The sequence below is a fragment of the Geotrypetes seraphini genome, chromosome 4 (assembly GCF_902459505.1).
Source record: "Geotrypetes seraphini chromosome 4, aGeoSer1.1, whole genome shotgun sequence".
Lineage (NCBI taxonomy): Eukaryota > Metazoa > Chordata > Amphibia > Gymnophiona > Dermophiidae > Geotrypetes > Geotrypetes seraphini.
Window position 1 is genome coordinate 255,563,912 of NC_047087.1, and position 26,193 is coordinate 255,590,104.

At 46.0% G+C, this 26,193-nt stretch overlaps 1 protein-coding gene across 1 annotated transcript in view; it reads left to right on the plus strand.

Moving 5' to 3' along the window:
* PTEN (phosphatase and tensin homolog) overlaps positions 1-26,193 on the plus strand; it is a 259,068-nt gene that overhangs the window by 182,010 nt on the left and 50,865 nt on the right. The window contains exon 7 of the mRNA XM_033941236.1: positions 21,866-22,032. Coding sequence (XP_033797127.1) covers positions 21,866-22,032 — 167 coding nt within the window. The remainder of the gene's footprint in view (positions 1-21,865; positions 22,033-26,193) is intronic.

The window sequence follows — 26,193 nt, forward strand, 5'->3', positions numbered from 1 at the left end:
GATTAGGATGTAGAAGGGCCATTTCAAGTCTAAGCCAATTAGGGGCCATTGTGTTAGTACATGAATCTGAAGAATGTAACCATTCAGATGCCTGTCTCAACAAGAAGGCTTGATGATAAAGAAATAAATCAGGGAAGTTAACACCTCCAGCCGACTTGGGAGATTTGAGTTTACGTTGCGAGATTCTATGTGGTTTATTATTCCATAGGAAATCAAGAAGTAGTTTTTCTAAATGTTTGTAGAAGGAGTTAGAAAATAGAAGAGGAAACATAATGAACATATATGTAATTTTTGGAATGACCATCATCTTGAGGGTATCTAATCTCCCCCACCAAGATAAATGTAGAGGAGACCAGTTGGACAGAGCGGATTTCACAGAGGAGACAGTCTTAGACATGATAAGGTCCATTGTTATCTTGAGGTCTTTGTCAAATGGGACACCTAAGTACTTCATCCCTGTGGATATCCAGGTGAACGGATATGAGGGAAGAGTGAAGGGTGTGCAGGCATCATTGAGGGGCATGAGCTCAGTTTTGTCCCAATTGACCTTATACCCAGACATAGAAGAGAATTGAGAAATAAGATCAATGAGAGAATGCAAAGATTGTTCAGGGTCAGAGAGATATAGGAGAATGTCATCAGCATAAACAGACAGCTTAAATTCCAAATCAGCAATAGAGATTCCTTTAATAGAGGTAGATAATCTGATATGAGCCAGGAGGGTTTCTAAAGCTAGGTTGAACAATAAGGGGGATAAAGGACAACCTTGGTGTGTGCCCCGTTGGAGGGTAAAAGATTCAGAGAGAGCATCATTAACTATAATCTTAGCAGTAGGATTGGTGTATAGTAAAGAAATCATATGAATAAATTCAGCAGGAAATCCAAAGAGGCGAAGGACACAAAATGAGTATTTCCATTCCACTCTGTCAAAGGCCTTCTCAGCATCAAGAGAAGCCACTAAGAGGGGTTGGTCTCTTGACAGAGTGGAATGGAGAATGTGACATAACAATCTGGTATTGTCTGCTCCGTAACGACCCTTTAAAAACCCAACTTGATCTCTATGTATAAGAGAAGACATAACAGAGTCTATTCTATTAACTAAAATTTTTGCAAAGATCTTATAGTCCAAATTCAGCAAAGAGATAGGTCTATAATTTTTAACATATTGGATATCCCTGTTGGGCTTTGGCAGAACAATAATACTGGCTTCATGGAAGCGGGATAAACAATTAGGAGAAGCAATAATAGACCGATAATAGGACAAAAGATGTGGAGTCAGAGAGTCCGAAAAAGTTTTGAAGAATTCCGCAGGAAGACCATCAGGTCCTGGTGCTTTTGAAGAGGCCATAGAAGAAATAGCACGTTGGATTTCATCGGTAGAGATAGGATGACGCAGAGGTTCATGTTGAGACGGGGTAATAGATGGCAAATGTGCAGATTTCAGAAATTCGGAAATCACATCTTCTGGACAGGTAGATTCTGAAGTGTACAGAGAGGCATAGAAGGAATGAAATTCTTTGAGTATGTCAGAAGTGGTATTGTGGATTAAACCAGAGGCTGACTTGATGTGAGAAATCCGATGCTTGGATCTTTGCCCTTTGAGATAAGAAGCCAGATGATGGCCCGCCTTATTGGAGGTAGCATAATATGAGGCTGATTGGCGGAATAGTGAGACAGAAGCAGATGAACTGAAAATCTCGTTGTATTGGAACTTAAGTTGTTGTAGAGATTTATAAAGAGTGGAGTCAAAAGAACCATATAATTGTGATTCCAAGGCATGTATTTCCTGTTCCATACGTCGAAGGTTAGATTTCTTAGTTTTGAGTTGATAAGCTGTGTAGCTAATACATTCCCCTCTCAACCAGACTTTATAAGATTCCCAGACCGTGGCAAAGTTGGATACAGAAGATTCATTCCGGGCAAAAAAGGCATTAGATTCAGCAGTGATGTGAGATAGAAACTCTTCATTGCTAAGAAGCAGGTTATTTAATCTCCAAGAACGAGGTGGTTTGTCAAGGGACCAGTTGAGAGAGCAGGATATGGCAGCATGGTCTGAAATAGATATATCGTGAATAGTAGTTGCGGTAGTGATATTCAAGATGTCTTTAGATGTCAGGAAATAGTCGATCCTGGAATATGATTTGTGGGGCGCTGAATAAAATGTAAAATCCTTGGTTGTTGGATGAAAAATCCGTATGTTTGCATCATATTGGAAAGGGTTGAACGAACCCTCAGTTTTGCAGGGCGGCAAAGAGAGGATCGGTCAATGAAAGGGTCCAACGGAAAATTAAAGTCTCCAGCGACGATAGTATGTTCTGAGAATGAGGAATGGCAGATGGTGTGAAGATCCTGAAAGAAAGAGGGATCGTCTGAATTAGGTGCATACAGGTTTAGTAGATTCAGTGGTTTGCCATCTATGACACCCTCGATATAGGACCATCTGCCCATGGGATCAAAAGAATGAGTGGTTGATTGATAGTTAAGTGACTTGCGGATGAGAGTTATAACCCCATTCTTCTTTCCCATGGCAGGGGCGGCGTAACAGTGTTGAATCCAACCGCCGGTGAGTTTTTGCGCTTCAGCAAGGTTTATGTGTGTCTCCTGTAAGAGACATATATCAGCCCCTAGGTGTTTGAAGTATTGTAGTATTTTCTTACGCTTCATGGGGCTAGACAGGCCCTTAACATTAAGGGATACAATCTTTAATGAGACCATGGGGTTAAGTGAACAGAAGCTAATATTGGAACTCTAGAAAATGTCAATAATCCCATAGGAAAGAGACGTCCAAATGAGCAACAATGATGGCTGTAATCCAGAAAAAATGGAACATCGGGCAGCAAGAGAGAAGAATCATGATAATGATAAAAAGAAAACAAAAGGCAATACCAAGCTCCAAAAGGGAAAAATAAAATATAAGGTGCAGCCATGAAGAATAAGAACAAGAATGTGCTGCAGTGCATAAAACAGGAGATGTAGATACTATAGATGGGGACCCGTGAGGTCAAGAGGCACTCAGTATGCATGCAAAAGCTCCAGCCATCAGCAGGCAGTCCAGATCAGAATGCATCCATTTTGAAATGTAACATTGAAATCAGCTCTAAAATTTAGGTCATGGCTCCAATATTTTCATCTAGATATTTCTGTAATTCAGCAGGATCCTCGAAATTCTTGGTGGAATTATGATAGGTAATCCTCATTTTTGCTGGATAAAATAAGCCATACTGCGCTCCAATGGTCTTGAGCTGAGGTCGCATGGCTAAAAAAGCTTTTCTTCTTTGAGCAGTGTTCTTAGAAAGATCAGGAACAAGCAAAATTTTTTTTCCATCTATCAAAAGAGGTTGTTTGATTTTTGCTGCTTGCAGTATTTGTAAGGCATGAGAATATCTAAGGAGTTTCAAAACCACAGGTCTTGGAGATTTAGATGGTAGAGGAGGGCCGGAGGGTACTCGGTGGGCTCTTTCTATTTCTAGAGCCGGTGAAAATTGTATATTTAAGAGAGATGGAAGGAGAGAATGCAAATAGGAGATGATATCATTACCCTCAACAGACTCCGGTAAACCAATGATACGCACATTACTTCGTCTCATGCGATTAGACATATCATCTAGGTCCCTCTGCATAAGATCCATTTTGCGGAGACCACGTTGTATATCTAAGAATTGAGTATCGTGGGCGGTTACCGTATTTTCGCGGATATAACGCGCACCATTGTAAAACGCGCACAGGGGTATAGCGCGCAGAAATCACGATGATATGTACAAAAACTTTTCTATACCGCGCTCAGGCATATAACGCGCATGCTGCCCGACTCTCCTCTGGCCACCCCGACTCTCCTTTCGCTCTCCCCGACTCTCCTCTGGCCACCCCGACTCTCCTTTCGCCCTCCCCGACTCTCATCTGGTTGCCCCGACTCACCCTGACTTTCGGTGCACTGCCCCGACTCTCCTCTGGTTGCCCCGACTCACCGTTCACCCGCCCTGACTTTCGGTGCACTGCCCCGCCTCTCCGTGCCTGTCCCCCTTGAAGTCCTGTCCCCCCTTGAAGGTCTGCCTGTCCCCCTTGAAGATCTGCCTGTCCCCCCTTGAAGTCCTGTCCCCATCCTGAAAGCCTGATGCCCCCCCTCGACGTCCGATTCTTCTCCCCCCTCGGCAGGACCACTCGCACCCCCACCCCGAAGGACCGCCGACTCCCCGACAATATTGGGCCAGGAGGGAGCCCAAATCCTCCTGGCCACGGCGACCCCCTAACCCCACCCCGCACTACATTACGGGCAGGAGGGATCCCAGGCCCTCCTGCCCTCGACGCAAACCCCCTCCCCCCAACGACCGCCCCCCCCCAAGACCCTCCGCCCGTCCCCCAGCCGACCCGCGACCCCCCTGGCCGACCCCCACGACCCCCCCACCCGCCTTCCCCGTACTTTGTGTAGTTGGGCCAGAAGGGAGCCCAAACCCTCCTGGCCACGGCGACCCCCTAACCCCACCCCGCACTACATTACGGGCAGGAGGGATCCCAGGCCCTCCTGCCCTCGACGCAAACCCCCCTCCCTCCAACGACCGCCCCCCCCCAAGAACCTCCGACCGACCCGCGACCCCCCTGGCCGACCCCCCCACCCCCCTTCCCCGTACCTTTGGAAGTTGGCCGGACAGACGGGAGCCAAACCCGCCTGTCCGGCAGGCAGCCAACGAAGGAATGAGGCCGGATTGGCCCATCCGTCCTAAAGCTCCGCCTACTGGTGGGGCCTAAGGCGCGTGGGCCAATCAGAATAGGCCCTGGAGCCTTAGGTCCCACCTGGGGGCGCGGCCTGAGACACATGGTCGGGTTTGGCCCATGTGCCTCAGGCCGCGCCCCCAGGTGGGACCTAAGGCTCCAGGGCCTATTCTGATTGGCCCACGCGCCTTAGGCCCCACCAGTAGGCGGAGCTTTAGGACGGATGGGCCAATCCGGCCTCATTCCTTCGTTGGCTGCCTGCCGGACAGGCGGGTTTGGCTCCCGTCTGTCCGGCCAACTTCCAAAGGTACGGGGAAGGGGGGTGGGGGGGTCGGCCAGGGGGGTCGCGGGTCGGTCGGAGGTTCTTGGGGGGGGGGGCGGTCGTTGGAGGGAGGGGGGTTGGCGTCGAGGGCAGGAGGGCCTGGGATCCCTCCTGCCCGTAATGTAGTGCGGGGTGGGGTTAGGGGGTCGCCGTGGCCAGGAGGGTTTGGGCTCCCTCCTGGCCCGATATTGTTGGGGAGTCGGCGGTCCTTCGGGGTGAGGGTGCGAGTGGTCCTGCCGGGGGGGGGGGGATGTATCGGACGTCGGGGAGTCGGCCGGGCAAGAGGGCTTGGGCTCCCTCTTGCTCCGATCGTGGATGCGGGTGCGGGTGGGAGCGCGTGCGAGCGGTCGTTCGGGGTGGGGGTGCGAGCGGTCCTGCTGGGGGGGTGAATCGGGCGTCGGGCGGGGTGGGAACTATGTTTAAAAACTTTTGTATACCGCGCTCAGGCATATAACGCGCGAGGGGTATGCGCGGTACGTAAAATCACGTATAACGCGCGCGTTATATCCGCGAAAATACGGTAGTCGTTCTTCTGAGAGGTCTAAACGAGCTTCAAATTGTTTAAATCGGAGAGTAATATTACTTAGCTCAGATTTTATATCAGCTGTCGCTGCCAAATTTTCATGCATGAGACCCTGCAGTACTTGTAAATCGTGAGACAGGGAAGCGTCTGCCACGAGGAGTTTGGATGAGGCCTTGTCCGGAGACGGGGGCTCGTGCTTGGATCTTTTGGAAGCGTTTGGAGCAGTGTGGGAGCCAGACGCAGCCGCCCCGTCTGACTTGGGGGATTTCGCGACCATCGGGGCAACGGAAAATAAAATTTTTGACCTGAATAGAGCGGTGAAGCAGGCAGGATGCCAATAATTGTGATCGGGCTGGAGCGAGTGAGCAAACTAAGCAGCCATCTTGATGCCGGTCACGTGACCACCCCCAGCCATTTATCCACATTTAATACATATATAGAGATTTGAATACCCCCCACTGTAAAACAGTTGCTTCTGGGTAAAATAAGCTCATAGGCGTACCAAATAATTACTTTCCATTAACCACACTCACTGTCAGTTATGGCAGGATCCTAATATTAGCAGACTCATCCCAATTCCCCAAATTGACATTCAGTTCTACCTCCCAATCCTAACATTTAGTGAGATCTTTACCAGATAACAAAGTACAATCAAACCTCAGTTTGTGAGTGTTTTGCAAGACGAGCAAAACATTCCCGCAATTTGTGCCTTGCAAACCAAGCATTGATTTGATTTGCGAGCCCCCCTACCCCCGCCGCGATCCAGCATCCCCCATTCACCCACCCAAACACAATCTCTTACCCCGATCTGGCACCAGCGCACCAGCCGGTGCCTGAAGATCCTCCCTCTTGCTTGGGCTGGGCTTTGACCATCTGCGCATGACTCTAGGAGAGAGCGAGAACTAGAAAGGCCTTGAGCATGCGCAGATGCTCAAGGCCCAGCCCAAGCAAGAGGGAGGATCTTCCGGCACCAGCATGTCCTGTGCATTGGTGCTGGTGCCAGTGCCAGATCGGAGTAAGCGATTGTGTTTGGGTGGAGGATGCTGGATCGCGGCAGGGGGCATGCCAGATTGCGGGGGGAGGGGAGGGGGGAGCAGCACCGGTGGCCTCAGGGGGAACGAATCAAGTGAGTTTCCCTTACTTCCTATGGGGAAACTAGCTTTGATATATGAGTAAATTGATTGCTTCTGGAACGAATTATGCTCGTAAACCAAGGTTTGTTGCTTTATACTGCCCAGAAACTAAGATCTTGTCTCTTTCTGTTGTGAAAAATTCTCTGTTTGGTGCCCATTTGTTTACAAAGTTGTGCTCTAATACTACTACTATTTATTATTTCTATAGTGCTGAAAAGGCGTACGCAGCACTGTACATTTTAACGTACAATAGACAGTCCCTGCTCAGAAGACCTTACAATCTAATTTAGACAGGACATTATAGGGTTGGGGAGATTATGGTAGAGAAAATGATACAGTTGGGTATAGGTATCTGACAGCAGCAAGTGGGAGTTAAGAGTTGAAAGCAGTTTCAAAAAAGTGGGCCTTTAACTTGGATTTGAACACTGCCAGGGATGGCGCACGACGTATTGATTCAGTCAGCCTGTTCCAGGCATACTGTGCTACAAGAAAGAAGGGACGGAGTCTTGTATTGACAGTGGAAGAGAAGGGTACAGATAAGAGGGGCTTACCTGATGAGCTGAGAATCACGGGGGGGGGGGAGAGATAAGTGAGGAGAGAGATCGGGGGCGGCTTCAGAACGAATGCACTTGTAAGTCAGCAAGAAGAGTTTAAACTGTATTCAGAAATGGACGGGGAGCCAATGAAGTGACTTGAGAGGGATAATGTGAGACTAGCGGCTCGCACGGAATATGAGTCATGCAGCAGGCGAGAGACTGTGCACAGGTGGCCCAAGAGAAATATGTTGCAGTAGTCTAAGCACGAGATGATGAGAGCGTGGACAAGGGTTTTGGTACTGTGTTCAGAGAGAAGAGGACATATTTTGGTAATATTATAGAGGAGGAAGCAACAGGATTTGGTGGTTTGTTGGATCTGAGCCGAGGAGGAGAGAGTGGAGTCAAAGATCACCCCAAGATTGCGAGCTGACAAGACAGGGAGGAGGATAGTGTTATTCACAGAAATAGAGAACGGCGAGAGGGGGGAGGTGAATTTAGATAGAAAGATAAGGAGTTCAGTTTTATCCATATTCAGTTTAAGATGGCAGCGAGACGTCCAAGTGGCAATGTTGGACAGGCAGGCTGATATTCAGGCCTGAGCTCCTGTAGGAGAGATAGATCTGGGAGTCGTTAGCATAGAGGTGATATTGAAAACCATGAGTGGAGTGGCGGGGGGCGGGACAAGATGGCGGCGATGTGAGGAACCGAGAGAGACGTTTTGAAATCTTTTCTGAGCCTGCTTTTCATAATTAAAAATAATACCTTTTTCTTCCATGCCTCATACGAATAGGAAAGGGGTGGTCAGAGTCACTTCCTCGCTGGCCCTGGTGTCCACCCCGGTGCAGCAGACTATGGACCGTTTCTTTTTGGCAATTCCAGCGGCTGCATATTCTGGAGTGGAGAGCCCGGCATTGGGTGGCGATTTGAGGGAGTCGCCCTTTTGGGCACTGAAATATCTTTGTCTCCTCCGGGTTCCTTCATGCCTCCGTGTCCGGCGACCGCCGAGACGCTGAGGCGAGAGACATGCGATCCTGGAAGTGGAGATGCGGGGTCTCCCGGCGAGGGCACAATGTCTACGGCTGGACAGCTGATGGAAGCAAGCAAGAGAGGGGAGTGTCTATCCTCTCCGACGGAGGTTTCCATGAATAGCATCTTGCATTTGCTTCAGTGAACGGAGGGGAAAATGGAAAAATCAACTGAAGAAGTAACTAAAATATGAGAAATTGGATTTACTAACTGGAACAGTTGAAGCAATGAGATTAGACTTTACAGTCCAAGCTAAGCAGATGCAGGAGGAAATACAACATTTACAACAGCAGTGTTCTCCCCAGAAATTTTTTCCAGCCGGGTGGCATGAAAAAGTAGCCGGGTGGGGCGGGATGGGGAAATTTGGTGGTGGGGAAAATGAAAAGGTCCTTTTACTAAGGCTTGCTAGCCATTTTAACACACGCTAAACGCTAACGTGTCCATTATAGTTTATGGATGCGTTAGCGTTTAGTGTGCGCTAAAACAGCTAGCACGCCTTAGTAAAAAGATCACTAAATGTGCACTATTTTTATTAGTTAATTGTTATTAATTAGTTTTATTAGTTAATTGTTATTAATTATTTTCCAATGCTCAATATGACTTTCTTTTTAAGGTTTGACACTTAGGCAGTGTTCCAGTAGCATTTAAGCCACCCTTGAAAAAAAGTAATGCAGATCCTCTTACTCTGAATAACTACTGGCCAGTATTAAACCTTCCATTTCTTTCAAAACTACCGTACTTGAGAGTGGTATTCAACCAACTTCAAACTCATGTTGAATCAGTTAATGCTTTGCATCCCCGGCAATCTGTGTTTTAAGACACAGCACAGACAGTAGTTCCTGCCTTAGGGCTCCTTATACAAAGCTGCGATAACAATTCTGCCACAGCAAATGCACTGAAGCCCTTAGGAATTGAATGGACTTTGGTGCATTTGCCATGGGAGAATTGCTACTGTGGCTTTGTAAAAGGGACCCTTTCTGAGTGAACTCCATACTAGTCACCTAGAGACCAATGTTTCTCAACTTCTTCAAGCCAAGTACCCCCCTAAGTCTAACAAATACTAACTCAGTACCTCAGTCCAAGCTCCGTCCCTGACCCCACTCCCATTATAATAGTACTAATTGTAATATTTTTCATGTACATACAACCCTACTGTACAACTATTAAAATACTCCTCCCCGATGTCAAAATTATACAAATCCTGTTAATACAAAAATAATAATAATGCAGAATACATTTATAAGTCCAACTGTAAAAGTAAGGATAAGCTTCCCCCAATACACCCCCAAACAATAAGATGTATAATCTAGAAAAGTGTTTTTTTACAGCACTGCAACTTCATCAATAACCCGAGGAATACTAGGAAAACAATACCTTCCTTGAATAAGTCAAAGGATACTAAGGAGAATACATGTTCATTCAGGTGCAGTAGAGCAGAAAGATGCACACTAGTTCTATTCATGGTACTCAGGAAAAAAAAAAAAAAAAGACATCCTTCAAAAAACGTGCTCAGGGTTTACAGTTTTTCCTCTATCTCCCTCAACAGCCCATCCTTCCACGTTACAACTTTGTACACCATTCAAAACACAGATGTCATAGTCTAATGCACTTGTCTACATCAGGCATCCTTGTCCATGCTGTACCAACCTGCTACAGATAAACTATAAAACTAAGCACAAAAACATTTTGCCATCCCTTGCATATCAGCATATCTAAGACCATAATGCCTTAAAACCTCATATCGCCTTCATACTGTTTACAGCTCACATTGGGCAGTTAAAAATTATCACATTCTTCAAGCATCCAGGCCTTGCTCTATTAAATAACACTAGTTACGACCCTCCCACTGCAGAATATTTTTTTTTCGGGGGGGGGGGGGGGGAGATCAAGGTCGCAACAGTTCATAGTCATTCACGCGCAGGACTTCAGCACGATGACATTTCAGTGCAGACAAATCAGCACAAGACTCCAGCATGCTGCCTAAAAAGTTACTTTTAAAGAGCTCTGACGTGGAGTGTGAGTGGGGAACCCCAGTTACTTCATACTGTTTGCGCTGCCATTGGGGGGGTTGTGGGGTTGGAACTCTCCATTATAGAGTAAACTTAACTTTTTCCCTTTTTTTTTTTTAGGAAAAAGTTCAGTTTTCTATATAATAACATCCCCCCCCATGGCAGCGCGAAGAGTATGAAGTAAAGTGTGGAGGTTCCCCCCTCCCCCCACACATCCCCCCCCTAAGCTCTTTAAAAGTAACTTTTTAGGCGGCGCGCTGGGGTCTTGCGCAGATTTGTCTGTGCTGAAATGTGGGCGCGCCGAAGTCTCTTGTGCTTTTGTCCTATCACCAGTCGGAAGTAGCTTTTACTATGTTTTATGTTCCCAAATACCTGTAAACAAATAAATAAATGTGCTTAAACTTCCAGACTTGTGTGTTTAAAGTCAAGGGTTGAATGGAAAGAGTTAATCCTAAATACCAGAAAGTCACAGGCAAATAATGAATCAGTTTAGTCACAATGGCACTCGGCGTCTCACCTCCTGGGACTCCGGCTGTAACGGCCTTGGGATAATTGTGTCTGGTTAGCGGTTCGGGGCTTGTGGATGCTGTCAGAACCAAGCTGCGGTGGGCAACAGGAGCCGAGCAGCCAGAGCCATGGCCGCCGTGGTGCCAGCCCCAGTGCCGGGCATCTTCCTCCTCTTCCCCCAGTAGTCACTTGACTTGCCCCAAACCGAGGATGCGCAGGAGCTGCTGAAAGTTTTGCACTGTCAGCGAGCTGTTGTTGCACGTGCAACTGCCATAGGTCAGCGACGGAGGGAAGCTTACAACTTGCTTTGGGCCTTCCTCGTTGCCGGGTCCTGTCTTCGCGGAAACAGAAAGTAGGCAGGACCCAGCAGCGAGGAAGGCCCGAAGCAAGTTGTAAGCTTCCATCCGTCATTGACCAGTCTCCTGCCTTAGCCCATAGCGAACTCATGCTTCGGGACTCTAAGGTGTGCGTGCCGGCTTCCCTTCTCTTCCCCCCCCACCTTCCCCCCGGAGGGAAGAGAAGGGAAGCCGTTGGAGTAGTTTGTATAGGAGGGGGAAGAGGGAGATAGGGCGGTAGTTGAAGGGGGATGTATGGTCTAGTGAGGGCTTTTTAAGGAGGGGTGTAACTACAGTATATTTGGAGACATCAGGAACTGTAGCAGTGGAGAGCGAAAGGTTGACGATGTGACAGATGGGAGGGATTACAGCAGGAGCAATGGATCCGAGTAGGCAGATAGAAATTGGATCAGAGGAACAGGTGGTGGGTTTGGAGGAGGAGAGAAGGTGAGCAGTTTCCTCTTCTGTAACTTCAGAAAGAAAGGGTCATAAGGGTTGTCGAAGGAAGGTTGACAGTGGACAGTCGGAAGGGGCGGTGGGGGAGGTGACATTGTTGAGAATTCAAGGTGGATCTTGTGAATCTTGTTGTGGAAGAACTCTGCCATCATCAGAAGACACATCCAGTGTGCCAGAACCAGAAAAAATCTTCAGGGGAGATCAAGAGGGGAAATTATCATGCATGGAGGTAAGCCTCGAAGACGTTCTCAGGCAGATAGATAGATTAAAAACTGACAAAGCTCCGGGCCCAGACGGGATCCACCCGAGAATACTGAAAGAGCTCAGAGATGAAACAGCAGAGTTACTGCGGCATATTTGCAACCTGTCCTTGAGAACAGGGGTAATCCCGGAGGACTGGAAGATAGCGAATGTTACACCGATCTTCAAGAAAGGATCGAGAGGCGACCCGGGAAACTACAGACCGGTGAGCTTAACCTCTGTTCCGGGGAAGATGGCCGAATCACTGATCAGGGAAGGTATCAATGAGCATATAGAAAAAAATAATCTGATGAGATCAAGCCAGCATGGATTCTGTAAAGGCCGATCATGCCAGACGAATCTACTGCATTTCTTTGAGGGGATAAGTAAACAATTGGACCAAGGTGACCCCGTAGACATCGTATATCTAGATTTCCAAAAAGCCTTCGACAAAGTGCCCCATGAACGCCTACTGAAGAAACTGTGGAGTCACGGGGTGGAAGGGGACGTGCACAGATGGATCAAAAATTGGCTGGCGGACAGGAAGCAGAGGGTAGGAGTAAAGGGGCACTACTCTGACTGGATAGGGGTCACAAGTGGTGTTCCGCAGGGGTCAGTGCTGGGACCACTGCTGTTCAATATATTTATTAATGATCTAGAAACGGGGACAAAGTGTGAAGTTATCAAGTTCGCGGATGACACAAAACTCTCCAGAACGGTCAGAACTGTTGAGGAATGCAAAAACCTGCAGAGCGACCTGAACAAACTGAGTGAATGAGCGAAAAAATGGCAGATGAGCTTCAATGTGGAGAAATGTAAGGTCTTGCACATAGGGAAGGGGAACTCCAGGTACAGCTATACGATGGGAGGGAGGGTACTCGGGGAAGGCAGCCAAGAAAAAGATCTGGGGGTATTGGTGGATAACACAATGAAGCCGGAGGCGCAATGTGCAGCGGCCTCAAAAAAAGCGAGCAGAATGCTGGGCATTATCAAAAAAGGTACCAGAACGAAGGAAGTTATCCTGCCACTGTATCGAGCAATGGTGCGCCCACATCTGGAATACTGCGTCCAATACTGGTCGCCATACCTCAAGAAGGACATGGCAATACTTGAGAAGGTCCAGAGGAGAGCAACGAGGATGATAAAGGGTATGGAGAACCTCTCATATGCCGAACGGTTAGACAGGCTGGGGCTCTTTACCCTGGAAAAGCGGAGACTAAGAGGGGACATGATACAGACTTATAAAATCATGAAAGGCATAGAGAAGGTGGAAAGGGACAGATTCTTTAGACTAGCAGGGGCAACTAAAACAAGAGGTCACTCAGAAAAACTGAGAGGAGACATATTCAAAACGAATGCAAGAAAGTTCTTCTTCACTCAACGGGTGGTAGACACCTGGAACGCGCTTCCTGGAGAGGTGATAAGCCAGAGTACAATTCTGGGGTTCAAAAAGGGACTGGATGACTTCCTGGAAGTGAAGGGAATAATGGGGTACAGATAGAGGTTTACCTCACAGGACACTGAGCAAATAGGGTATGGACTTTTTAGGTTAGATAGGGAACATTTTCAGATCATGGACCTGGAGGGCCGCCACGGGAGCGGACTGCCAGGCGCGATGGACCCCTGGTCTGACCCGGCAGAGGCAATGCTTATGTTCTTATGTTATCTGGGGGGAGAGTGAATAGAAGATGGAAGGCGGGGGCACTTTGAGTAGAGATTTGAGCGTGGCAAAGAGATGGCGAGGGTTGGCACTAAGAGAGTTAGTTAAATGGTTGTAGTAGTTCTGTTTGGCAAGCGAGAGGGTAGATTGTAAGGACGTCAGCAAGCGTGCAGGTTTTAAGCCAAAGACGTTCAGCAGCTCTGGCACAGGAGTGCAGGTAACGAATTTTGGGGGTCAACCAGGGCTGGGGTTTGGCACATTTTACAGGACGGGAAACGGGAGGGGCAAGGGTATCGATAGAAGATGAGAGAATGGAGTTATAGGAGAGGACAGCTTCATCGGTAGACTTGTTTGATATAGTAGTAGAAAGGAGAGATGAGACAGTGATAGATAGCGTGTCAGGGTCAATTACCTGAAAGTTCCTAAACGTACAGGTAGTGATTGGTCGGGGTTGGGGAGGAGGGTGAGGAGTTCTGAAGGTTAACAGCTGATGGTATGAGATGGTAAGATTCAAGGTGCAGAATTCAGTGTTAGGAGAGGATGAGGTCAAGGCAGTGGCCTTTCTGGTGAGTAGGGGCGGTAGAACACAGCTGGAGGTCATATGAGGACAGTGCGAGAAACCTGAACATATAGGAGTCAGAAGGGTCATCAGCATAGATGTTGAAGTCGCCAAGGACAAGGGAGATGAGGGTTCAAGAAAGAAGGAGAGCCAGGAGTCAAACTCCTTGAGGAAGAAGGAGAAGGATTTGTCAGGGGGTCAGTAAATAACCGCTACTCTGAGAGACAGGGGTGCGAATAGACTGATAGAGTGAACTTCAAAGGAAGGAGAACAGTGAGATTGAGGCAGAAAAAGGGGTTAATATTTACAAGATGGTGAGAGTAAGTGTCTGTCTAGGGAGACCACATAACATTTAACCCAGCAGTGAGCAAACTTATTTTCCCATCTGTTCCCTACCCAAATTCCTAAGGGCTTCAAAGTCAATCAGTCCTTCCTCCTCATCTAATAAGTGGGGGTTTAACCTCTTTATTTGGACCTGCTTGTTTGCCCTGGTTGCCCAATTCTTAAGCTGAGCCAAACTCTTCTCTCTTAAGGGGGATTCGGGATATATCCTTTTAATATCTTTACACCTACCATTATCTTTCTGCTGTACCTCTGACATAAGAATAGCCTTACTGGGTCAGACCACTGGTCTATCAAGCTCAGTAGCCCGTTCTCAAGGTGGCCAATCCAGGTCACTAGTACCTGGCTTCTCCCATGTCTTTTTCAATAACAGACTATGGACTTTTCCTCCAGGAAATTGTCGAAACCTTTCTTAAAACCAGCTACGCTATCTGCTCTTACCACAACCTCTGGCAATGCATTTCCGAACTTAACTATTCTCTGAGTTAAAAAAAAATTTCCGCCTATTAGTTTTAAAAGTATTTCCCTGTAACTTCGAGTGCCCCTAGTCTTTATAATTTTTGACAGAGTGAAAAATTGATCCACTTGTACCCATTCTAATCCACTCAGGATTTTGTAGACGTCAATCATATCTCCCCTCAGCTGTGTCTTTTCCAAGCTGAAGAACCCTAACTTTTTTTAGCCTTTCCTCATACGAGAGGAGTTCCAGCCCCTCCATGTCATCTTGGTCACTCTTCTTTGAACCTTTTCTAGCGCCACTCTCTCTTTCTTGAGATAAGGAGACCAGAATTGTATGCAATACTCCAGATGAGGTCACACCATGGAGCAATACAGAGACATTATAATATTCTTAGTCTTGTTAACCATCAGTGTTTTTAATAATTCCTAGCATCCTGTTTGCTTTTTTGGCCACCGCCACACGTTGGACGGAAGGTTTCATCGTATTGTCTAAAATGACACCCAGATCCTTTTCTTGAGCGCTAACCCGCACACATTAGTTTGGGGATTTTTGAGGTCTCATATATTAGTAGAAGGATCAGTTTGAAAAGCAGTAATTTGTTGTATTTTACTTCCTTTTTTCAAAATTGTTGGACTCGGCTTTTTGCATAGGGGGCAACACTTCAACAAGCCTAAAATCATAAAATATATCTTGAGTACCGTATTTTTCGTTCCATAAGATGCACTTTTTCCACCCCCAAAAAGGAGGTGGAAATAAGGGTGCATCTTAAGGAGCCAATGGTAAAAAAACCCCAAAACAAAACTCTTACCTCTTTTTGGCATTCTGGCAGTCCAACGCGCTTTCCACGCTCCTGTCTCTGTTCCCCTGCTCTCTTTTGGCAGCGGCAGCAGCACAGTGGTGCACAAGGTAGGCACATGCTTTTTGCGTGCCTGCTTAGTCCCTCCCTGCACTCCGAAAGGCTGCCTGTCAGTTCTCATCCCGCAGCCATTCGGAGTGCAGGGAAGGACCAAGCAGGCACGCAAAAGACGTGCGCCTGCCTTAGCACCGCTGATGCCAGAAGAGAGCAGGGGACCCGAGGCAGGAGCGTGGAAAGCGCGCTGGACTGCCGGGATGCCAAAAAAAGGTACCGGGGGAGGGGGGCCTGCCTGCCTTTGCCTTTGGACTGGATGGCTTGGGGTGGGTTGACTGGCTGGCTTGGCACTGGATGGGAGCTTACTGGCTGGTTGCCACTAGACATGCCTACCATTAGACGTGCCCTAAACCCTGTCCCAGCCTACTACTAGATCACCAGAGGAGGAACAGGGTACAGGGCACACCATTTGGTTCAGAATTTTTTTTTCTTGATTTTTCCTCCTCTACAGGTGGGTGCGTCTTATGGTCAGGTGTATTTTATGGAGCAAAAAATACGGTAATTCCAGCAACCGGAATTAAACTGATTTAATTTGCCAAGAATTATAATATTAAGACGTCATAACTAGTTTTATCCCAGGACAAGCAGGCAGCATATTTTCACATGTGAGTGACGTCACCGACGGAGCCCTGGTACGGACATTTGAAAAGTGAATCGCAACTGTAAGTTTAGAAGGTTTGCGATGAGCCTACACCACGCATGCGCAAGTGCCTTCCTGCCTGAAGTAGGGGCGCGGTTCCTTCAGTTTCTTAGTTTCCGTGGAGCTAAGAAGTTATGTTTCAACATTCGTTATAAATTTTTTCTTCTTTTCACTGGCTTCCTGTTCTTGTGGATTGTGACATTTGTCACTCGTTTCTCTTTTTCGTTTTTGTCTAAAAGAAAGAAATTCCCTTTATTTTTTTTCTTTTGCTGTTGCGGGCTTTTGGCCCGGTGGGGCCTTTTGAACACTCAATCATCGAGTTCAATTTTTCAGCACAGTCTTCCTTTCCATGTCCCGTCCACTGACTAGTTTCAAAAAGTGCGGTTGCTGTGCTTGAGCTATATCAATCTCCGACCCTCACCGCTGGTGTCTCCAGTGAACAGAAGCAGCTTTTCAGTGCCGCAATGGAAGCGGAGCTGACTTCATCTCCGACTCTGCCCATGCCAACCAAGTCCGCACCGACAAAGACGATACCGAGATCTTCAGCTACAGTGGAACCATTGACTTTGGTGTTGCAATTCACCATGTCTCTGGGTAAGCCGGCTAAGAAGCCTTCCACTTCCCCCACCAGGACGCAGGTCAAAGATGCGTTTGAACGAAGTCATGCTGACCTCGTGTAAGTCCCGAAAACGCACGGCTCCGATCTCCGGCCTCTACTTCAGCTGACTCATCCCCGGATCGTGTCGTTAAGCCAACCGTATCAACTAAAAAGCAAACGGTACCGGCTCTCTCCCTTAAGCAGAAAATTGACAATCTGCTGCGGGAGGAACTAGGGGAGCATTTTCACCTGTTAGTACCATCCCTGCTTGGGCAGTTGTCGACACTGACTCTCCAAGAACTGGTCCAGTCTGAGTTGCTCACAACACTGACCACTCCTGTGACCACTACTCTCCTGGTGTGGACATCCTTGACACGGGAGTCAAGTATTCTACCTGCTCGGCACCGGTCCTCCTATGCTACATCAAGAGAGGCCACACCAGCATGGTCAGGCAAGGCCTCGCAAAAACCTAAGCATCTTGAGGTCTCACTACCGGTACTGATCCCACCATTCATCTTCTCTGTTGAGAGATTCTGACCTATTGGGGGATTCTGAGCCAGAACCACCATCTTCTACAGAGGAGGATTCTTCTGATTCTCATTCTCGTCGTTCACCAACCAGAACCTCATCTCCTTCTGAGAAACTTTCCTTCTCCGGGTTCATGCACAAGATGGCAAAAGACCTCGATATTCCCTTGGAGGCAGATTCCAAATATAGCAAAGAATATTTGAAAACTCTTGATTATGATCTTCCTCCTAAGGAGATGCTGAAGCTCCCACTTCATGGTATTCTTGGAGAGACATTTTATAAAAACTTTAAAACTCCTCTTTCTGTACCAGTAGCCCTCCAAAAGTTGGAGTCTCTCTATAAGGTGGTACCATTACCAGACTTTGACAAGCCCCAACTGCCCCATGAATCTCTAGTGGTGGAGTCTACACTGAAAAAGTCATCTGGGGCTAGTGTCTATGCGTTCGTTCCTCCTGGCAGAGAGGGTATAACTGTGGACTAGTTTGGCAGGCGCCTCTACTAAAACTCAGTGCTAGCCAACAGAGCAGGAAATTATTATTTCTTCTTTTCTTGCTACTTGAAACACCTTGTTAAGCAGTTTTCATCTTTTCAAAAGTATGTCCCTACTTGTAAATCCAAGGCTTTTCAAGCTCTGGTTTCTACTGTTTCACAGCTACACAAGTATATGGTGAGATCTGCTTATGACACTTTTGAACTCGCCTCTCTAGTGGCTGCGATGTCAGTGGCTATGAGACGTCTTGTGTATTTGGTGATGAGCTTTTTGGAGATTCCAGAAGCTGTCGGCGCTTGAAACCAGATGGGACATGCTGGTCAAATCTAAAAAGAAGCCTGCTCCTGCTCGTCCTTTTATCTTATCAGCGTAGGTATAAAGCGAAGACTACTGCTGCTGCTCCTCCTCCTCCATTTCGTAGGCAGAGACAACAGACACGTCAACAGCCTAAACAACCGGCTGCTTCTCAAAAGCCTACCCAGTCTTTTTGACGTGCTCCTTCAGAGCATTGCCGCCATTCCTCTGCTCCTCACTCTGCCTCAGCCAAGAGGGGGACGTCTTCAGATTTACATCAGTCGATGAGAGCTCATCATATCAGATCTTTGGGTCCTCAACATCATTTGTCAGAGTTTTGTCATTCATTTCCACACCCTTCCTCTGGACCATCCTCCAAGAGAAGTCTACTTTAAATCCGACACAGTCCTCTCTACTACTCCAGGAGGTTCAGTCCCTAGTTCTCCTCAATTCCATCGAGTAAGTTCCTCCCTCAACAAGATCAAGGATTTTACTCCCGATACTTCTTGGTCCCAACGATGACGGGAGGACTGCGACCCATTCTGGATCTCTGAGCTCTCAATAAATATCTTGTTAAGGAGAAGTTCTGGTTGCTCTCTCTTGCTCTTCTCTATCCCCTATTGGCTCAGAGCGAATAGCTATGCTCTCTGGACCTCAAGAAAGCCTACATACATGTACCAATCCATCCAGCTTCCAGAAAATATCTTCGATTCCAAATCAGTCATCGTCACTACCAGTACAAAGTCCTTCCGTTCGGCCTGGCATCTTCTCCCAGAGTCTTCACGAAGTGCTTAATTGTAGTGGCAGCAGCCTTCCGATCCCAAGGTCTCTAGGTGTTTCCTTATCTGGACGATTGGTTGATCAAGGCTTCATCATCTCAGAAGGTGGCTCTGGCGACCACTTGCACCATTTCTTTCCTCCAAGCCTTGGGCTTCAAAATCAATTTTCCAAAGTCCCATCTACAACCCATTCAATGTCTCCAGTTCATCGGGGCCATTCTGGATACAACTCTCATGAGGGCGTTTCCTCCTCCAGATTGCCTAACCGCTCTGCTTCATCTCTGCCAATAGATGTTTCAGCTCCAAACAATTTCTGTGAGGCACATGATGGTTCTAGGCCACATGGCTCTACAGATCATCACCCCACTTGCAAGACTGCATCTTCGCACTCCTCAGTGGGACCTCGCTTCTCAGTGGTCTCAAGTGACAGATCCACTCTCACAGCATGTCATCTCTTCTGCAGTCGCTCCACTGGTGGATGACCTCCTCCAATTTATCCAGAGATTTCTTCTTCCATTTTCCTCCTCATCAGCAGGTGCTCACGACGGATGCTTCTTTGTACGCCTTGGCGCATATGAGCAGTCTTCAGACGCAAAGTCATTGGACAGCCACCGAGCGCAAATTTCACATCAATTTGCTGGAGCTCACAGTGATGTTTTATGCACTGAAAGCTTTCCATCATCTGCTCAGTGATCAAGTCCTTTTCCTTCGCACGGACAATCAAGTAGCGATATACTATATTAACAAGCAAGGATGCATGGACTCTCTTCCCCTTTGTCAAGAGGCTCAAAAGATTTGGCTGTGGGCGACCACCCACAAACTTTTTCTGAGAGCAGTCTACATTCAGGGAAAGCTGAATTCCTTAGTGAACAACCTCAGCAGAATTCTTCAGCTTCACGAATGGTCTCTCAGCTCCATAACTCTTCATTCCATCTTCAAGCAATGGAGCACTCCTCATATGGACTTGTTTGTGGCTCCCCACAATCACAAGTTGCCCCAATTCTGCTCCAGACTTTACTCTCCTCACCATCTGGAGGCAGATGCGTTTCTCCTGTATTGGACGCAAATGTTTCTCTATGCGCTTCCTCCCACTTCTCTCATCTTGAAAAACTTTATTCAAACTCAGGCAGGAATCAGCCACCATGATACTCATACCTCTTCGGTGACCCAGACCGCATTGGTACTCCCTTCTACTTCAACTCAGCATCAGGGAGCCCATACCTCTCCCAATATTTCCTACTCTGCTTACACAGAATCAAAGAGCTCTTCATCCCAACCTGCAATCGTTATACCTGACAACTTGGTTTCTCTCAGGCTGACTTCATCACATCTTTCTCAGCTTGTGTGTAGTATTATTGATACCTCCAGGAAACTGGCCACTCAACAATGTTACCAAAAATGTGGACTCTGTTTTCTTCTTGGTGTCTCCATCATCATCATGATCCAATTTCCTTGTCAGTGGAATTGGTGTTGGATTATCTGCTCCATCTGTCTGACTCTGATCTCAAGTCTACATCTATCAGAGTCCATCTCAGCGCTATTACAGTTTTTCACACGCCAGTCGAAGGAAAGCCTCTTACTACCCATCTTTTGGTCTCCAGATTCATGAAGGGACTTTTCAATGTGAAACCCCCATCTCAAACCTCCCCCTGTAGTCTGGGACCCTAATGTTCTTTCCAGGTTCATGAAGCTTCCATTTGAACCAATGGCCACAGCTCATCTCAAGTTTCTTGGAAAGTTCTTGTCCTAATCTCGCTCAGTTCTGCACGAAGGGTCAGTGGGGTCAGTGAGCTCCATGCACTGGTCGTAGATCCACCTTTCACAGTTTTTCACTATGATAAAGTGGTTCTACATACGCACCCCAAGTTTCTACCGAAGATTGTTACGGAGTTTCATCTTAATCAGTCAATTGTTCTTCCAGTTTTTTTCCCTAAGCCTCACTCTCATGCTGGAGAAACGGCGCTACACACTCTGGACTGTAAACGTGCTTTGGCCTATTATATCGACAGGAGAAAGCCACATCGAACATCTCCTCAACTATTCATCTCATTTGATCCTAACAAGTTGGGGCGTCCTGTTTCCAAAAAACTCTCTCCAACTGGCTAGCTGCCTACATATCATTCTGCTACACTCATTCTGCTACACTGCTATACTGCCTCTGGAGAGTCATGTCGCTGCTCACAAAGTTCGAGCTATGACAGCTTCTGTAGCTTTTCTCAGGTACACTCCTATTGACGAAATTTGTAAAGCTGCCACCTGGTCCTCAATTCATACCTTCACTTCACATTACTGTCTGGAAATTTTTTCCAGAAGGGATGGGCACTTCGGTCAGTCAGTATTGCAAAATTTATTTTCTTAAAGGCCACCTCTCCCACCATCCCATTTCTAGTTAGCTTGGAGGTCACTCATATGTGAGAATATGCTGCCTGCTTGTCCTGGGATAAAGCACAGTTACTTACCATAACAGGTGTTATCCAGGGACAGCAGGCAGATATTCTCACAACCCACCCACCTGCCCTGGTTGGCTTATCTTAACTGAAGGGACCGTGCACCTACATCGGGCGGGAAGGCACGTGCGCATGCACGGTGTGGGCTGATCGCAAACTTCTAAACTATTCAAGTGTCCGTACCTTGACGTCACTCACATGTGAGAATATCTGCCTGCTATCCCTGGATAACACCTGTTACGGTAAGTAACTGTGCTTTACATTAACAGTAAATTTTAATGATGGTTTTTACCTGCTCAGTAGCTGACCTAGATATTTTTTTCAGTTAAAAGCACTTTGACACTTTTCTCTATTGAACATGCAGATCCCCTGTTTGTGGTTTACCAACTAAAAGTGAAGATTTACACCTCTCCTTTGGGACCCACAAGACGTGAAGACAAGTACATGTACTTTGAGTTCCCTCAGCCGCTGCCAGTATGTGGTGATATCAAAGTGGAATTCTTCCACAAGCAGAACAAGATGATGAAAAAGGTCTGCATTTTTTATTTTAATCAAATCTATTTTCTGCATGCTCTTGGTAACTCGTTTATTGGCTTCTACAGTGCTATATGTTATCTCTACTTCTTTTAAGTATGAAAATGTTAGTAATATTTTACTCTGATAAAATCTTTTTTCTTTCTTTTTTTTCTACAATTTTCAAATTTCATGAAGCGAAATACATACAACTTGAATAGATCAATATAACATACTTATGAATTCATAAAATCAGGAAAAAAACTAATTATTGAATATTTAGTCCACAATATTTAAGGAGATCAACAGGAAATAATTCAAATAAAGTAGTACAAAATACTAAGAAGTGGCACAGCTCTGTGTTACCTACTGCTGGTATAGCAAGCTAAATATTATCGGCCACAATTGCTCTTCCTTCTCTCAATTCAATAAATTCCAGCAGCTGTTTGGGTTCAAAAAATAAGTAATTCTTATCTTGATAAGTAATAAAACATTTTACAGGGAATTTCAACAGAAATATTCCACCCAAAGCCAGGACTCTTGGCCTTAATGCCAAGAACTCCTTCCTTCGCTTCTGGGACTTTTGAGACATATCAGGAAATAAACGAATTTTGGCCTCAAAAAACTGATCATTCAAATGACGAAAATATAAACGCATAACATAATCAAGGTCATTTTCCAAAGCTAAAGTAACTAGTAGGGTTCTTCTCTCAGTTACCACCTCCAATGAACTCTCTAGGAAAGTTGTCAAATCTAATTTCCCCTTTTTATCTCCTTGATTTTCAATAGGAGTAGAAGCGTCCACAGTACTTTTTAACTGCAAGTAATTAACTCTTACAATCGGAGGTAAATTATCCGGTGGGATACACAATATTTCCCTAAAATATTTCCTAACCATCTAGGAGAAATAACTGGAGATTTAGGAAAGTTCAAAAGTCTCAAATTATTCTTCCTCAGCTGATTTTCAAAACTCTCCATTTTCCTTGCCATATAAACTCTTTTAGTAATCCAAAATTTATTTGTTCAATTTCAGAGAGTTTTGTCTCCTGTTTCCCTAAATTCTCTTCATTTGAACAATATCTACTCCTTGTTGCTCAAGTTTGGAAAAGACTGTTCCATAATCAGTAAATAAAGTAGTAATAGCTAATTTAAGGTTGGCATTCATCACCGATATAGCTTGCCATAGTGCCTCCATGTCTATCTTTGCGGGTCTCTCTAACGCTCCAAACTGCAAGCTGACTCCTCTCGAAGCACCTTCCACCTGCAATCCGGTGTGGGGTAGATGTTCTTTTCCAGACCTCGCCCTCTTCCACCAAGGCTCGAGCTGTACTCCCTCCCAAGCCGGAAAAAGACGCCTCCATCCTCAGGAACGACTTCTCAAGCTCTCCCACTACCAGTGCGTTTCCGTGTTGAAGCGGCACCATCCGCTGTTCAGGGCTCAAAGATGCCCCTTCTCCCTGCACGAGGTCGCCAGAGATTTCCAGGTTTCCTCCCAAGGTAGGTCACACAGACGCGCCTGAGCTGGAGAATGCCTCCGCCAAAGTCGCCTGGACCTTCCGCTGCTGGGTCCCCATCGCCGCCGGAGGGTTAATGTGGGTCGCGCCCTTTCTCTTCCCCATTCCAAAATAGGGGGAAGATGGCACAGCAAGATCATCGCAGCTCAATAGCAGAGCCTCCTCTCAGGCATCCACTTCTGACGCCATCTTTAATTGATCCCCTTTTCTAATCTCTGATAACATATCTTAATCTTATTTTAAACTAGTGTCTTATTTAAAACATTAATATTGTTTTTGAATGGACTAACTGCAATGAGAGTATTGAAAGCCTGATAACATAATAAACATATATTCCTTTTATATTTTTATTGTTTGATTTGGAGTTCCAGAGGGGCACCCAACTTTTTTCAGTGTGCAGAGTTCTCCACATGTGCTAAATTCTGTTTTAGAACCCCAAAATTCTTCTTGGGCAATGGCAACACAAAAGAAGCTGGAGAGATTCTGCTATGGGTCCGATTTGGGAGAGAAACAAAGAGCCGATTCTGGGCCCCTGCCGATGAACTGGAAAAAAATGTTGTAATAAAATACAAATCATCAAACACAACAATCTCACGTTAGGAGAACATAAACATGCATCTATCCCTGCACTTGGGAATAACTGACTTGAAGCTCTTCTTACTAAGCTCTTCTCAGACCCAGTTTCCTTCCAGAATTTAATGTCTAAGTCTAGCTTATTTTGACTATGCATCTTAAATTTCAAGCCCGATTTTGCATAGGGCATCTAGGTTAGAGCAGGTGCATTTTGTAGGTTTTGTTTATGCAGAGATATGCAACAAGCACCATATCAAATATGTGTAAGCTGCCCAGGCATAAATGCAGAGGGGCACAAAAATTGCTCCCAGTCCATAGCCTCCTTGGTGGTGATAAAGCAGATAGGGCAGGGGTAGAGGGGGGATACTAGTGGGTGAACCACACAGGGTATAACTGAGGGCAGGAGGTACTATAGCTGAATTCAAGAGGATCTGGGATAGGCATGTGGGATCTCTCAGAGAGAGAAAGAGATAATGGTTACTGTGGATGGGCAGACTAGATGGTCCATTTGGCCTTTATCTGCCGTCATGTTTCTAGTTCCATTCCATATACAGATATCCTACCACTCAAAATTTTTAATGGGAAAAATATGTGAAAATCAAACCAAATTTCTGGTGATTTCAAAGTATATTTTTGAGTAAGTCTTCAGAAATATGCTTGTGTGGATTTTCTATACTGCCCTTGGTAAATAGTATCAAAACATTTACCATTATGTAAGAAAAATGAAAGTACAACAGTTTCACGTTTATTAGGTTTTTTTTTATATACCGCCTATCAAGATTATGTAAGCAGTTTTTACAATCAGATACTCAAGCATTTTTCCTATCTGTTCCAGTGGGCTCACAATCTATCTAATGTACTCATGGGAACAATATGCACTGTTTGAATTTTCCCAATAATTTGCATGTTGGAATGTTCCCCGTTGGAAAAGGTGAAGGATTTGGAGGCTTATTTGGACTTAAATGTGTCCCTGAGGTTGTGGATTCAAAACCTGTGCTGCTTTTTGTGACTCTGGGCAAATCACTTAATCCTCCACTACCCCAGATACCTTAGATAGACTGTGAGCCCACCGGGACAGATAGGGAAAATGCTTGAGTATCTGATTTATAACTCTTTCTGAGCTCAAACTCAAACTCTTTGCAGGGCCACATTTTGGATTTGTAGGTACTTGGAGGGCCGCAGAAAAAATAGTTAATGTCTTATTAAAGAAATGAGAATTTTGCATGAGGTAAAACGCTTAATAGTTCATAAATCTTTCCTTTTGGCTAAGTCTTAATAATAATATTGTAATTTATAGCTAAAGAGACATATGATCAAGAAACTATTTTATTTTACTTTTGTGATTATGATAAACATACCGAGGACCTCAAAATAGTACCTGGCGGGCCACATGTGGCCCCCAGGCCGCGAGTTTGAAACCACTGGGCTAAACAAATCAATTAGATTAGTGGGCTAGGAACCAGGGAAGCCAGGTTCAAACCCCACTCATGTTCCTTGTGATCTTGGATAAGTCATTTAATATTCCATTGATTAAGACTCAGGCTGTAAATCGTTCTGGGAATGGAAAATACCTACTGGATTTGAAATACCACATTGAAAAGCATTAGTTAAAATTTTAAAAAGCCAGAAGGCTTGAAACAATATTGGTGACTTGTACAATCCCACTCTATTCCTGGACAAGAGGGGGTAGTCAATTCCATCTTGCAAAATCCTCTTGTAGAAAGCTTAATTTACATATTTTTGATCCTCCCCTCTTACCTGAAGACTGCTCTCTGACTTCCAGTTGTCTTCCTACAAGCAAGACAGTAGGAACTAGTCTTTTCTACTTATGTTTATTTTTTTCTGTAACTTCACTATTTTTGCAGATTCATGTTTTCAGGCTGCAGAGGTTCCCTACAGAGACAGCTCTGGCTGCAGGAGATCACAGACTTTACTAGTAAAGTCTGTTTCCAGGGGGTTGGCTGTCCAGGTGGACAGTCTGCCTTCACTGATTCGGGCTCAGGGGCCGTTCCCTTGGGAGCGTGGCTCCCCCTTGATTCGTTCGCTAGTAGGGTTGAGTGCAGGCTGCATGGCTCCATGGAGGTGTGCCCAG